The sequence below is a fragment of the Leptonychotes weddellii genome, chromosome 5 (genome assembly GCF_054177405.1).
Source record: "Leptonychotes weddellii isolate Sample4059 chromosome 5, ASM5417740v2, whole genome shotgun sequence".
Lineage (NCBI taxonomy): Eukaryota > Metazoa > Chordata > Mammalia > Carnivora > Phocidae > Leptonychotes > Leptonychotes weddellii.
The window spans coordinates 47093568-47108652 of NC_138373.1; the positions used below are offsets into that span (position 1 = coordinate 47093568).

General features: G+C 44.3%; 1 protein-coding gene across 11 annotated transcripts in view; it reads right to left on the reverse strand.

The window, feature by feature from the left end:
- BEND7 (BEN domain containing 7) overlaps positions 1-15085 on the reverse strand; it is a 79809-nt gene that overhangs the window by 45813 nt on the left and 18911 nt on the right. For 10 of the 11 annotated variants that reach the window (XM_081820604.1, XM_081820603.1, XM_081820600.1 and 7 more), the window contains 3 exons: positions 7391-7693; positions 4563-4685; positions 878-1143 (listed from right to left, as the gene is read on the reverse strand). In XM_081820604.1, coding sequence (XP_081676730.1) covers positions 878-1143; positions 4563-4685; positions 7391-7682 — 681 coding nt within the window. In that variant the 5' untranslated portion in view covers positions 7683-7693. The remainder of the gene's footprint in view (positions 1-877; positions 1144-4562; positions 4686-7390; positions 7694-15085) is intronic. The other variant, XM_081820602.1, reaches the window with a different exon arrangement.

A 15085-nucleotide genomic window follows, 5' to 3' on the forward strand; every position in this document is an offset into this window, starting at 1 on the left:
AAAAAATAGCAATTAGTTTTCATTTAAAGTTTAAAAGGTAGGGCCAAACTCCAATCCCATATAGGCCTGTGGGTGTTCTCAGCAGGATTCTCATCCTATGCAAACTGATAATAATAGATCACTCACTCCTGTTTATTTGAAGAACTCCCCCAACAAGAGGGGTTCGCATCAATGTACTTAGATAAAGATACTGTAAATAGAGTACGCAGTTACAAAGATAGCATATTCTTAAAGATATCAGTTTATAGTCATATGGCTATAAAATGGTTAGTTGGATGGGTATCTTAGATGTCATCCAACATCTGGGACTGCAACAGCTTTCTAGCTATGATATTAAAATAGAAAAACCGTTGCAGAGCATTAACCTATCATTACACAGAGTACATGGCATGGCACTGCAACCTAATTCCAGTGTGGTTTGCATCTATAAAATCGAATTAGCACTACTGCTCTTTTTTTATTATTAGTTTGTGTTTCTAGAAAGGTGTGACCTTATCTGTAAGGTTCTGTTCATTTATGCCCATTTACAAAGGATTTAATTACGTTCTTTTAGCTCTCTATGCTGAGGACATTGAAAATGGCCACTTCAGAATTAAAACTGTTAAAGAAACTAGTGAGCAGATTATTTACTCCATCACCCTTCTTCGTGCAGGGATAAAGAATGGAGGCACGTTCAAATAAAGGTAGAAGATTTTGGGAAGTGAAAATTCTAGGCAAGGAAATTATTCATGGTCTTCCTTTCCTCATTCTCACATGTCTTTTGCAAGTTCCCCTAGTGTTCGTGGGAGGAACGAGCTAAGGGGAAAGTGTATCAGTGCTATAAAATTCCTGCAAGTGACGTCAGTTTCGTGTCAGTAGCCAGAGAACATGGACTTACATCGGAGGCAGGTGACTCCAGGACGATGCCGAATCCCAGCACGCGGTTCTCCCTGGCCGAGGGGGCCTCGGCCTCCTGGGAGCCAGGCTGCTCTGAGGCCCCGGCTGTCTTCTTCTCCGTTTCTAACACGCCAGGCTTCTGCCTCACAGTCAGAGGTTCAACAGTCTTTGGGGGCACTTTTTTCTTTTTATTTCTCTTGCGTGAGACAGCAGTTCGCTGGGAGCATATAAGGGAAATCGGGGGTTGTTGTCTGTTTGGGGTTCCAACTGTGAAAAATGAACAAAAATAGAGTACAGGCATCTGAGTCGAACTTGGGAGAAGTTATCACCCGTCCACCTACATGTTCCACAAGCTGAGACCGAAATGGGCTTCAGTCAAGGAAGGAGACCAAAGTCAATCTCCTGTGGGACCCGTAGGACACCAAATGTCGTCTCTGGAGTGCTTTCGAGTTCTACATGCAGAAGAGCGACCCAGAGAAAACTCTGTCCCCGATGCTGGTAAATCATCACACTTACTGCTACCACTGGGTTCTGTGGAAGAAAGCGATTTTGAGCCACAGAAGAACATCTGAGGGTCTTCTTACAAGTCGCAGGACATTTTTATATAAATGGGAACTCAGAACTTAAGTTCAGGTGTAGCTGTCCGTGCTTCCTGGTAAGCCAAACTCAGGAATATTCTAATCATCCTTTGAGGGTAAGCTGATCAGCTGCTGGCAAGCTACAGGCACCAAAATGGACTAAGACTGAGCAATGATGATCATTTTTTAAAGAATCAGTCTGGAATGACTAGCACACCCGTGGGCAAAGCCTGCTGCTCATTTATCAGGGCCAGTTACTCCTTCCTCACAAACCCATACTGTCCACGCACAAACCATCTCCGCAGCACTGCACTCAGTACTGCATTCTGACCAGGCTGTCCTCCATACCTTGGTTTTAGGTAGCTGAAAAATAGGAATGACATAGTTCTGTGCAAGTCAAGAAGACCAGCAAAATCCGGAAACAGGTGGAGTTCCAAAGATGAAAAGCACTGAACAAAGACCAAGTATCAGTACTGAATCTACACGTAAGGAAATCAAGGATAGTAAGTATAGTTTTCACAGATGTACTTTGGCAAGTCATGTTTGTTAACCATTTAGAAATATTCTGATGGAAAGTGTTAGAGAAAAATATGGCATCATTATTTAAATCTTCATGTATCAATATGGCTTACTAAATATGATCATTGGATATGCCTGCTTTTTTATAGAAAGAAGCCAAATGAAAACTAAAGATCTTTAAATGCATATAAATATGGATCATTTCCTATCAGTTTGCAAATAAAGGATATTTATACTTTGAACTTGGTATTTGCATCTCTAGACTGGCAAGAAATTTACAAGTATTAGAAATGAACTACTTGGGGCGCCTGGCTGGCTCAGCTGGAGGAGCATGTGACTCTTGATCTTGGGGTTGTAAATTCGAGCCCCACGGTGGGTGCAGAGATTACTTAAAAAAAAAAAAAAGAAAACAACTCCTTGCACTGCATAGGAGCACTGAAAAGGTTTTTAACCACCTGTGCAGTATTAGTCCAATTTATTGGTGCTTGACCTTGGCTGCACGTTAGAATCACCCGGGAGCTTTTAAAAAAAAAAAAGTCCGTGCCTCAGCCTTACCCCAGACTAACTGAATTGGAATTTGTAGGGGTGGCGCCCAGGCACTGAGATCTTTTTCAAAGCTCCTCAAGTGATTCCAGTGTACAAGCCTGAGTGGAGAATTTTTCTTCTTCTCTGGATCTTCACACAAGGCCAGGTCTCCACGCCCAAAGTCAAACAGACAAGGGAAGCAGTTTTCAATGGTCTAGGACTCACGCCTCTCCAAGCTTCGCTATTCTAAAGTAAAAGTGAAAATGCTTTGGGTTTAAGGAACACAGGGACTATCTGACTTTTTCTCCTCCATTGGCAAGTCTAGACACAGCAGTCCTCTCTTGCTTCCAGATCTTATGGCTTCATTGTATTCCTTGTCTTCTTCCTCAAGTAAAGGTGAAACTTTCTAAATATAATTTAAATCTACATGTTACAGGCAATAAGCCTTAAGTCAATCTACCCACACAACACAGATTTTTAAGTTTAAGGAAATTAAGGAAGAGTAATTTTTTTGGTTTATCCTTTCTGCTCTCCTACAAACTCTGGAATCATTTACCGCCCTAATCTGCAAAGGTTCAGAAAAGAAAACACGGTGACAAAGTGGCATTTACTTAATAGATTCCAAAAGGGCTTCAGTCAAGGATTTAAATGGTTGCAATTTGTAGTTTGCCATTTCGGTAGTAAGGAGCTTAAGTAACAAAATAAATCATTAGAATTTCATATGCATATTTTCTTAAGTGCTAACAAATTCTTCCTCCAGGAAAAGAATCTGTACATCATGAAGGAGACTTTCTTTCTGTGCTCCTCATTTAAGAGATGTTAACTTTTGCCAGGTCAATAAGAACATGGGTTGTTGTGGTGGAACAAGATGAGTGAAAGCTTACTGGCCTCACCAAAATGCTTATTGTTTCCTTGGGCTAAAACCAAATTCAGCACATACAATTAGATGTTGCTTTTCAGAGGGCCTTTTGTTCACCTTCCTTTCCTGCACTCTTGGGTGACGGTGTGTTTACGTATTAAGCTTTTTATATCAAAACCACATCACTGTATATTACAATTTTGCTAGAATTCACTAAATGGCACCAAGTACGATTTCTGAACGATGACCTTCCTGAATCTCTTTACAGTGCAGGAATGGGAATGCTGGCCACATATGACTATGCTATTTCCTGCTCAAGGAGCAGTCTTCCCTCACCAGAGGAGGCCTTAATGAAATGATTTATTATTTTCTGGATCTGTGATCAAAAAGTTGCATTTTTGAGTTGAGATTAGACACCACACTCGCTGTGGTGGTGACCCAGACTTCTATGAACCCGCTCCTGGTCTTTAGAACAACACTAACGAAATAGTTTCTGCCTGTATCATGCTTTACAGAGTTCTTTACATTTACTAACTCATTCTATTTTGAAAACCATCCTGTGAGTTAGATATTAATGCTCCAGCTCCAGATGAGAAATCTGAGCACAGAGAAGTCACACAGCCTCATGAGGACAACAGGGACACTGACCCCAACCTGCAGACTCACGGCTCTTCCATCCTTCCACTTGACTAACACGAGTGAGAACAAAAGAGGCGTCATGTAACTAAGGAAGACAGGACACGAGGTGTCTTCGGGCTTCTATATGCTGAATATTAGGGAGACAAGCCGCAAGCAAGGCCTAAGAGGCAGCACCTCATGTGCTTACGCTCTTGAAAGTCTTCGCCAGGACAGCCCACGCTCCCGAGAGGGCCCTGCAGTCCTGTACGACAATGCGCGGCTTCCCTACCGTCACGCTGCGCCCCACAAGGGGCAGGGACGGGCGTAGGGGTTGTTGACATGCATGCAGCCCCCAAACGGAGCACCTCAGGAGGTAAGAGGAGTCAGCCACACTTCTGTGGCTCGCGCACATGAGCGTATGAGTAGTAGTATCAGCAATGAGAAACCTGTTAGATTTGCTAAAGGAAAAACATGTTGAAAAAGCACAGCGAGACAGCAAGGTGAGAAGAACCAAATACCAAGAGCACAATAAATGACCCAATTGAAGAGGTCAAAGGCATTAAAAGTCAGGGGCCTGGTGTCAGTACCTGCTTGAATTTGCATTAATTTCCGCATGGTCCTGAGTTCTTGGAGGATGGCTTGCAACGTTGACTGGCAGTTGCAAGTACAGCAGTTGGATCCAACGGACGAATTCATGGCGGGAAGTTCTCCTAAGCATCAAAGAAAAGAGTGGCACACTCCAAATGTCAACAACAAAATTATAAAGGGGGTAGGGGGGAAAGGAAGGTATCCTGACAGCATTTTGAAGCACGTGCGGTTATTATGAAACAGTGCCTAAGGAAAATGTACCCGATATCTGTTACCACCTGAATGTTGGGGGCCGACTTGATCTAATTATCCAGGCTTCTGCGCCGTAAGGTGCATGCGTCTCGCGGGATGCTGGAGCCCGCACGGACGTGTGCCCACGCTCGCGGTCACAGCAGGCCTCCCTAGTGTCACACCAGTGCATCTCAGGTGACAGCACCATAAAAATTCACTAGAAACATACACTCTTGCAGAAAAACACGAACTCTGAGAAGAACGGCCTTCTAGAAAAACCCGGTAGCTGCACATTCTAAAATCTCACGTTAAAAATCAAATGTGCCTAATGATTAAAAAAATAGTTTTTCTAGTATTTCCCCAAATTAAGAACTGTCAAGACATTAAAACTTTTAGAACACTGTGGGAGTGGGATGTCTGGGGTGGGGAAGAGCCGGGGGGGCAGAGTGTACGTGGGAGGCTATATTCGGTGCTGGCTTTTCTCCACCTTAGTGAAGGAGACCCTCACACCTCTTTTCCCCCTCCCCATGTCTTACGTTTCCCTCGCTTTAGCCTCCTTATCTCTGTTTCAATTTAGTATCTTTTCCTTAGTAAAACCATCCTATTAAACATAGGTTGTCCCCGTGTCCTCGGGATACAGTGGAACATTTGGAAAATCCCTCTCCCTGCAGCGTTCCCTCTGGCGTCTGTGTCCAACCCGACCACTGGGACCTGGAATGTGCTGTCACTCAGGGTGTCCCCAGGCACAAGGGGAAAGTTCGAAGGCATGGATCCAATTGCATCTTTTGTTATACATTAAGTGTAATTTTAATTCCACAGTATGCACTGTTTGTGGATACTATAAAAAACTTCACCACGGCAAAATCACAAAATACGTACGGACAACTTAATGCTTGGAGTAGCGTAATTATTTACACTCAAAGTTGCAGCAAACTGAGATGTTACAACTTTTAAAACTGCAAATAATTTCAATGAAATTCGAAGTAGTCACAGTTGTATATGATGAATTTCTACTGAAAATAAGCAAACAATAAACACAAAAAATCTGTTTTCAAACCAATATGGGGGAATTTATGTTTGTAACTTTTAACGTTAATAACATTTTCCCGAGTAAATCCACCATCCTTGTTGCATCCTGGAAAACAGAATGCTCTTCACCCAAAACTTATTGATGCGGGGTGAATTAACTTCATACACACCTGAGGGTGTCCTATTTCTCTTACCGTTTCTTCCATGGCAGTCGAATTAGGAGGGCCTTAAAGAATATTCCTAGTCAGTATTCTAAGTACTGTCTTTGTCATTTTTAGAGGACAAAACCAACCCTTTCCAACTTGTTATAAATCATTTTCTAATTTTAAGGAGAACTGACTTCTCATTTTTATGGAGGAGTCTTTAAAGAGCCAGGTCCCCCTAACCTGGAAGCATGCCAGCACATGAATGTGATCTGGCTTATGCAATATTGAGAGAAAGAGAAGACTCCCGTACGTCTCTTGGGGTCCCTCCTGTCTCATCAGCAGTGTCTCGGGATGGCTTTTCATGCCTCTGAACTGGTTATTGCAAATTGTGTTAAAAAAAAATCAAAACAGTTCTCTTCTTCTTGAAGGAATAATGAATGGAAAAAGAAAATCCTTAACTTTTCAAGGAAACTGAAAATGCAGTCTTGCTTTTTCTTGTTCTCTTTCTGAAAACTACAGATCTGCACATCCATATAACATTTATGGGACAACTAACATCCAAGGTGACTGGATGGTAAGTTAACATGTCCAGAAAAAAATTATCAATTTTTTTTTTAAGCTTTGAAAAAAAAATTACCTTTTAATTTTCTTTTCTGAACAGTTAGGAATTTAAATTAAGGAAATTTTACTCTAAAGGGATAGTTTTCAGCCCTAATGAAGGAAGCCCTACAACAAGGATCATCTGCTGCAGTTACTGGAATGTCCCATAAAAGCAAAGGTGTCACTAGGATGCTGGGATATGTGTCTCCCCACCCTGCCCCCCGTTCACCACAACCCTTGTGATCATGAAGAAAAGCAAAAAAGCAAGCAAGAGGATGTATTAATGATACCCATCTGACCAGAAGCTCCCTTTGATGACAAAGGGGAGCTCCTTCCGATGACAAAAGTATCGGTGTGTTGGCAAATGATAGCTTTTTTTTTTTTTTTCAAGATTTTATTTATTTATTTGAGAGAGAGAGAGCACATGAGAGGGGGGAGGGTCAGAGGGAGAAGCAGACTCCCCGCCGAGCAGGGAGCCCAATGCGGGACTGGATCCCGGGACTCCAGGATCATGACCTGAGCCGAAGGCAGTCACCTAACCGACTGAGCCACCCAGGCGCCCAGCAAATGATAGCTTTCACTTCCTAAAGGGCTAAAATCCCTCTAAGAAATCGTGATTTCTATTATAGAGCCTTACTCTTGCTTCTCAATTCTGGTTTTTATACTCTTTGTGTTGCTCAGCCAAGGCAGGGGACTAGGGGAGGGTTTAATGTTTGGGTTTGAACTCAAAACCATGGTGAACACTTAGAAGTAAAACACATTGGGACACCCCCCCCACCACCACCCCTACGAGCATTCTCAATGTCTCATCATGACCATACCGTTGGAGCTCCCAGTGCTGTGGGGCTGACTCTGGAAGGTTCTAGAGCGGGTGCCATACTGCCCTGAGAACTGCCCGCTGGGGGGTGGTAACTCATTCCACGCACCACGTGAAGAAGGGTGGAGGCTCTGTGGGGCCTCAGCAGAGGAGTTCAAACGTGGAGGCCAGACTGAATCCAAATCCTGGGGTTCTTCCTTTAATTTTTCTCCTTCTTTGCCCACACGCTGATAGATCCTTCCAGTGCTGTCATTCAGTAATCTTCTCATTCCTGTGATTTGTTTTTTAATTTCCATGCTTTCATCTCCTAATGGAAACAGGGCCAAAGAGATCACTGTGCATGAGCAGAAGAAAAAATAATCCACCGCCAAAAAACACACCCCTTCTTTGGAAATGGGAAAGATTCCTGAGTCCAAATGCAAGCTTTCAGAAACTTAAGTAATCTATAAAAATTAAAGGCAAGAAAACTGGCTACGGTCTGAAGAAACCCATCATATTTCTGGTGCATCTCATTTTAACTTTCTTTCTGGCTAAATTCTCTTAGGATAAAAGAACTTTTCTGAGCGGGTTTCATCTCTTAAGGTGTGAAGAACACACCTTAAATTCCCTCTGAGTGAGGGTGTCCTAAGAAAATGAGCTGAGGCAAAAGACCCCCCCATGATGGGACTACAGGGCCGAAAGCCTGGGCTTGGATCTGCCGCAGACGTTCACTTGGGATGGACGTGGAGGCCAGCCAGCCTGCTCACCAACCTGGCCAGCAGATGCAAGTACCAGGAAGAACATGTGGCATGGGTGGGATGTAGAGCTTTCTGAGGATGGGCTGCTGGCACAGGAGACACCTCAGTACGACACTGTTGGTGGAGGCATCAACTTCAGAAATGACAGTGTAGGAGCAGAGAGACATCCAAGGCGGTGGAGGAGAGGGCTTTGTCTTTCTCCAGCCTTGACTCACGGGGGAGATGTCCCTGCAACTATGCATCCCTGGAACTGCCCAGACCAAAGCCACTGCCATCTCAACCTTGTAACTACGTGCCTTCTTTTTTTTTTTTCAATTATGGTTAAAAAACACATAACATAAAATTTACCATCTTAGGGCGCCTGGGTGGCTCAGTTGGTTAAGCGACTGCCTTCGGCTCAGGTCATGATCCTGGAGTCCCTGGATCGAGTCCCGCATCGGGCTCCCTGCTTGGCAGGGAGTCTGCTTCTCCCTCTCCCGCTCCCCCCTCTTGTGCTCTCTCTCTCACTCTCTCTCTCAAATAAATAAAATCTTTAAAAAAAAAAAATTTACCATCTTAATCGTTTTTTTAAAAAGGTTTATTTGAGAGAGAGAGCGCATGCACACACACACTTGAGCAAGTGGGGGGAGGGGCAGAGGGAGAGACTCTTCAAGCAGACTCCCCACTGAGTGGGCAGCCCGATGAAGGGCTTGATCTCACGACCCTGAGATCATGACCTGAACCAAAACCAAGAGTTAGACGCTTAACCAACTGAGCCACTAGGCACCTCACCATCTTAATCATTTTTAAGTGCACAGTTCAGTTAATGATATTTGCATTGTTGTGCAACAGATCTCCAGAACCTTTACAATGACTTTTTAAGATTCCTTTTCCCTAAGGGGATTTTGTTTTTGAACTAAAGTATCTCTGTACTGCACTGGGAGTACTTAATAAATATTACTTAAAGAAAACTCTAAAATTATACAGATATAAAATATTTTCCATAAATAATAACATTAGAGGATGCTATTAGGAGCTATTTTGAACATCCTATCTTTTTACACTGTGCATCAGCTGGTGTCTTCCCAAAGATTGAGAGAAGTGGATTTTTTTTCCTCTAACCTGGGTGTTAAAGTGAAAGTGTTATGCCAGAATTTTTTTCTCTCTAATCTGGGTGTTAAAATAAAAGACTCACGCAGTCACGCCATTAAATGCTTGAAATTTAAACTATGATAAAAAGAAAAGGCCTACAGAAAGTATCTATCAGGAAAAGCACAGCTCCTGCAAATAAATACGGCACATTTAATATAACGATGTTCTAATGCACTTAGCATCGTACAAAGCCAGATTTCTCTGTAGAATTGGTAACTGTATAATGAATCTAGGTATTTTGTGTTGCCCAGCTAGATATTTGGATATATTATTGAAGATAAGGAAACTTTTATATACTGCTTTGAAATAAGTATCTCCAATATTTAAAAAGGTAATAAAAATATTACTTCTGCCTTTAATATCTCACACGGGTGAACACAAATGACACAGATTTCCAACTTTACAATATTGTTATATGTTGGTATCTGCCTGAGAGGAGAAATACTTTCATTCGTAATGAAACTATTTTTACATCAAACACCTGTGAAAATGACAACACAGATACAGTAAGTGATAGTCCAGATTTTATGAGAATGAATGACTAAGCACGATTTAAATAACGCGGAGCCAGCAAAATCGACGACCTCCTCAGGAGGTCTACGGCATGGGCTGTGTCTGGAAGCGCTCGGGGAGGGATCCCGAAGGCAAGCTGCACGCAAACGTGCTGTCAGTTTCAGCACCCAAACACACACTTTCCCGGCTGGGGAACAGCCCAGTCTGGGCAAGAAGCTTCTTTCTTGTGGGGTTTTCATCCTCCATGTTCTCCCTGTGGGAAGCTGTGCACGCATCAGAGGCTGCAGCGTGCTGATCTCAGCGGGCACGGCTGGTGGCTGCCACGTCCCCTCCACTGGGCGCCCGCTCGGCCGCCTTCAGCCTGCTTCTCCAGCCAGTGCCAACCCACTTCTCCACACGGACCCTGACACCTCCAGCTAAAGGCTCCCCCTCTGCTCTGGGGATCGAGCTCTACGATAAAGGGCTGGCTTCAGGGGGAGAGAAAGAAAGTCACAGGATTCGGGAACCTGCTAAAAGCAAATGTGCTTTGTCACGACCTGAGTCTCTTAGTTGTGAAAATTACCAGAATGAACAGGCCACTTGAGTTTCACATGCTTTCTACGTTTGTGTGGAGGACCAGCATCCGACCTGAATCCAGAAGAGGAGGTGAGAGTATAAAGGGAGCCTCTGGTTGGGGGTCATCCCAGCAATGTTTAGAAACATTTCTTCCAAAGTCAAAACAAAAACCCACCAAACTACAACAAATGAGGACCCGGTGGGGCCCGAGGAAGGAGGATAGCCGGGGCCACCCCGACGGGCTTCACTCAGGAGACCATGCACAGTCTATCTGCCTGTGAGGGATCTCAAAGGACAGAAGACAGAGAACTGCAGAAGTCAGAGCTGTAGGAGTCAATGAGGGGAAATCAAAGGGCAAGGCTGAGGAAGGCTGATCTCAGAAAGCTCCTCAGAAGAGACAGGCCGGGTGTCCCTAGATGACAACCAGATGGATGCGTGCAAATGGTGTCAGGGTAACTGAACTGTCCTTCCTTTGGCCAGAGAAGCCGGGGGCAGCCCTGAAAATGCCACCTGGGAAGAAGTCCTGGAGCCCCGCTACACATGCAGGCGATGGGGGTCTTGGGCAGAGGGAGGGGAAACGCTGCCTTGCCCGGTGGGGGCAGAGGGGACAGAGTATCAGAAATGAGAGCTGGAGACCAAAAGCAGGGATGACAAAAGCATCCGAATGAACAGACATAAACTGGGATGGAGTGGGTGCCGAACGCAGCAAGCAGGGTGAGCGGCGGAGGGTGGGCGGAGGCTCGGCCAACAGGTGCTGGTGTGGTTCAGTGGACAGGCCCGCACTGGACCCCCTTCCCAACTGTGCTATCGTCCAACTCCCAGACTTCAGCTTCCTGAATCATACACTGAAGGTCTGAGCCAGGGGCACACAGACGCAGCTGCAGAGGGATGCTGGTTTACAAGAGGTTAACAGAGTGAAAGTCACAGGTATCCTCAGAAAAAGTGGGCTTAATCTGTCCTCCCAGGGGAGCCCACTGTTTTTTGTTCTTTTGTTTTTTTTAATTGAGGGGACACAAGTTCTTTGACTTAAAAAGAAATGGTAAGAAGTGTGTAAGAGATTGAGATGGGAAGAGTTAGTTGACTTCTACTTGTCTTTCCAGTTGGGATCAATGTCTTCGCCATGTTTAATGCCAGGAAGAGGAAGCTCCACAAGCATGATTCTATATGGAAATGTGTGCACTTTCCTCATTTCTTTCCAAATCTATCTATGTCTTTACTTACACTCAACTCCAAGAGGCTGAATCTTTTTAGGAAAGACAAAAAGAAATCTTACTAAAAGGTAAAACAACCTTAACTGAAATCCTTTTGAGAGTTTGGACAAGGTCTAAAAAAAACCGCAGAATGAAATCTAACTTTGGCTAAATTTCCAGACTCTACCAGATCACTTTTTTTTACATAAACAATATACAGGTATATAATAATAACTATTATACATATGATGGTTATGCATAATAATACATACAAAGTCTTCCAACACAGAAGTAAGTCATCATACACGATCTCTCTTAACTTGGCCAGGAGAGAAGAATATGCTACACAGACCATGATTACTCATAGTCTGGGATGATAAAAGGAAAAGATGGTAACGTACAAACATAGAGTGAGAGATCATACGTAAACATCTTATGTCTATCTCTAAATGTCTTACTATGAAGATTCGTGAAGAACAGTCATCATATCTTTGCCCCACAAATGTTCTAATGTAGAGGTATGGTAGGTATTCCATAAAACTTTCCTAAGTGGATGAAAGAAATGGCTTTTTGAAACCAGAATGAATCCAGTAGAATTAAATGTAATATTAATGTTATAAGCAAACAATATATTAATAGAGGGGAGTGAAAAAGTAGCAGAAATAAATTGCTCAACAAACATTATCAAGCACTTTCTGGGTCTCATCTGGTACCAATTAAAAGATAGCCCCTCTCCAAATCTCTTGACATTTTTTACCCAGATTGCTTTATACTGATTGTTGTTCTGAAAAATGGTCCTGATTTTTCCTGGCCTGTTGACCCCAACTCTGTTGACTGTGTGCCCCAGGACTTCAGTGAGCAAACTGTCCTACTATTTGCCGATGATTCTGCTTCCTGTTAGAGCTAAAGACCTTCCCTGACGGTCCTGCTTTCCTGAAGCCCCAGCATGAAAGTTGTTCACCTCTCATTGGGGCTGGGGATGGTGGCTCCCCAAAACATCACACTTTCGGCCACAGGAGAAAGCTCACTCTTGTCTGAGTTGATGCCCCAGAGCTATCGCCTCTTCCCCCTTCTTCCTCAATGGCAGTTCTGTGTGCCAGGGGTTCAAGCTCTCTAAGGGGAAGGACAGGTGATGAAGTTGAAATGTAGAGCAAGGTCATCTCATTAAGGGCCATACATGCCAGGCGAAGGAAGAATAATTTTACACTGGAGATACTGGGTTATTACTCCGGGTAATTTTAGATTCATATCTCTTTCAGTAGAAGGATAGTAAATAATCAGGTCTATCCTGCCGAAAAATAATTCTGGCAAAACTACGGGGAACGTGGCGTGGGGAGAGACAACTAGTTACAGTGTCATTGCTGAAGGCTGAGTGAAGGACCTGACAGTCTGTGCCAGGCCGGGGGGTGGGGTGCAGCTGGAGAGAGACCCCGAAGAAGCTTCAGCAGATAGACCTGGTGCTGGGCTGGACATGGGGACGGTGGGCGTGGGGAAGGACGGGAACCCAGGAAAGAGAACGCCAAGGTTCCTGGCTTGGGTGACTGATGGATACTAACACCAGTCAGGGAATTAGGAAAAAAGGTTGCTGCGGAGCGAGGTCATAATGAGCCCAGCTCTGACAAAGAAAATTCCGATAATAAGCAGGCGGCTGGGTGGGAACGCAGCCGCGTTCATGGCTGGGACATAGAGCCGACTCCAGAGCCATCCTGTTAGTAGTTGCTACCACTACTAGTAGTCACGGGCCCTCTGGACTGAGTAAGCCCCTGGGGTTCACTAACAGTTCCAGGGGCGGAAGGGCACCTTATACAGACATGCCAGGTTTCCCATCAATCTAGCGTGAAGACAGTGCAAAACCCCCATCTCAATAGGAAAAGAGCCATGAGCTCATCTGTTTCCAGGCTGGCAAAGTGGGTCACCCCATTCCTCCTGGGCTCCTGACCCCTGGGGCAAGCAGCGGTCACCTTGGTCAGAAGGGAGTCATCTGCAAGCCCTCGCTCCCCCCGCCCCCAACATCAAGCCCACCACAGGGGGGCCACCACCCGTGGAAACATGCCTCACCCGGAGGACTGACAGAATCTTAAAGAAGCGAGGGACACTTCCACCATATTCGGTATGGGTTGACCTTCGTTATACTACCATGTCCAGTTTTGTACTATTTTAAAGAGGTTGTTGAGAGTCTTTCGGAGGTCATGAAAAGCCAACAGGAAAGGTTAAAGGGACAAGGACAGGCTCCAGGAGTTGGGTGTCTCACTGAGAAATAAATGGTTATCAAGTGACTTGTCTTCGACTATACTATGGGTTGTTACGGGTTATATATATATATATATAAAGACGTTGTTCTTTATGACCAAAGGGGAAATGGATCAAACTGTAGCTTCCAGGCAGGAGGCTGGGCAACATATGGTCTTCAAGAGCTGACCCTTCCAGCTCATACACACCAACCACACAGCAGAGACGCATCTGAGAACATGTGCAGAAGGAGGGACAAGAATGCTTTTCTGTTTGGGATGATGAAAAAATTCTGGAAACTGATAGTGGTGGTGGTTGCACAACACTGAATATACTTAAAAAATAATGTTTTAAAACTCTTTGCATTTTTCAGGTAATGACATGTTAAAAGAGAAAAAAGTTGAGAGCATCAGTAAGAAATACTAAGATGACCCGGACTGATACTAAACTGTCCAACTCTCTCTTCTCAAACACCAGTAGAAGCAACATAGAGCCATGCTGTAGAAAAGACTCACCCACAGCTGGTCAAATGACAGCAGTGAGAGAGAGAACAGGAAAAGGGGACAGGGTCCTTCCTGCCAATGCTACAGCTTTCTTCAGCACAGATCTCAACAAACGGGTCTCAGAGCAGAGGAATGTGAAGCAGACTCCGTGCTGTGGGGAGGCCTGAGGTGGACACCCTCAGTCCAAGCCCATCCTGACATGCAGATGCTATCAAGGTCCCCACCTGGCCACCCTCAGGGCTGAGAGCCATGTTGACAAGGGACAGGCAAGACTGGGATTCTACCTCAGCAAAAATGGTCTGGAAAGCATTAGTTTGTAGAGCAACGGTTTCCAAGTGAGCCCTTCTCTCTGATGCAAACTTCAGTGGAACCCCAATAAATAAAGCAGAGTAAAGCCTGCTTTAGAGAGCATGCCAGAACCCACATTCCTGGACCAGTCCCTGGAGTGCATTCAGGAACTCTGTGGGCACCACACAACAGAGTCTATATGCCACTGAGATGGAAGGAGGCAAAGAGCATCTACAGAATCATTTAATTGTTCAAATCAAGCACTATGGTAAGGAGTAGCCAACTGTGTGTGTGTTGGCACGTGTGCGAGGACCCTGTTAAACTGAAAGTTAGAAGTGCAAATAATGAAGCAGCTCAGTATATACATGGCATTTTCATTTAAAGGGCAACTAAGTTCCTTTCAAATCTATTTAGAGAATATCAGGTTCATTCATCCATTCAATAAATATTTACTGTACTACTACTAAATATGAGATACCGTGTGACTAAAAAAAGGAAAAGAAAAAAGATAGAAGCTCCAGTGGCTCCCCGTCATGAGGGTGCAGTCCAGCAA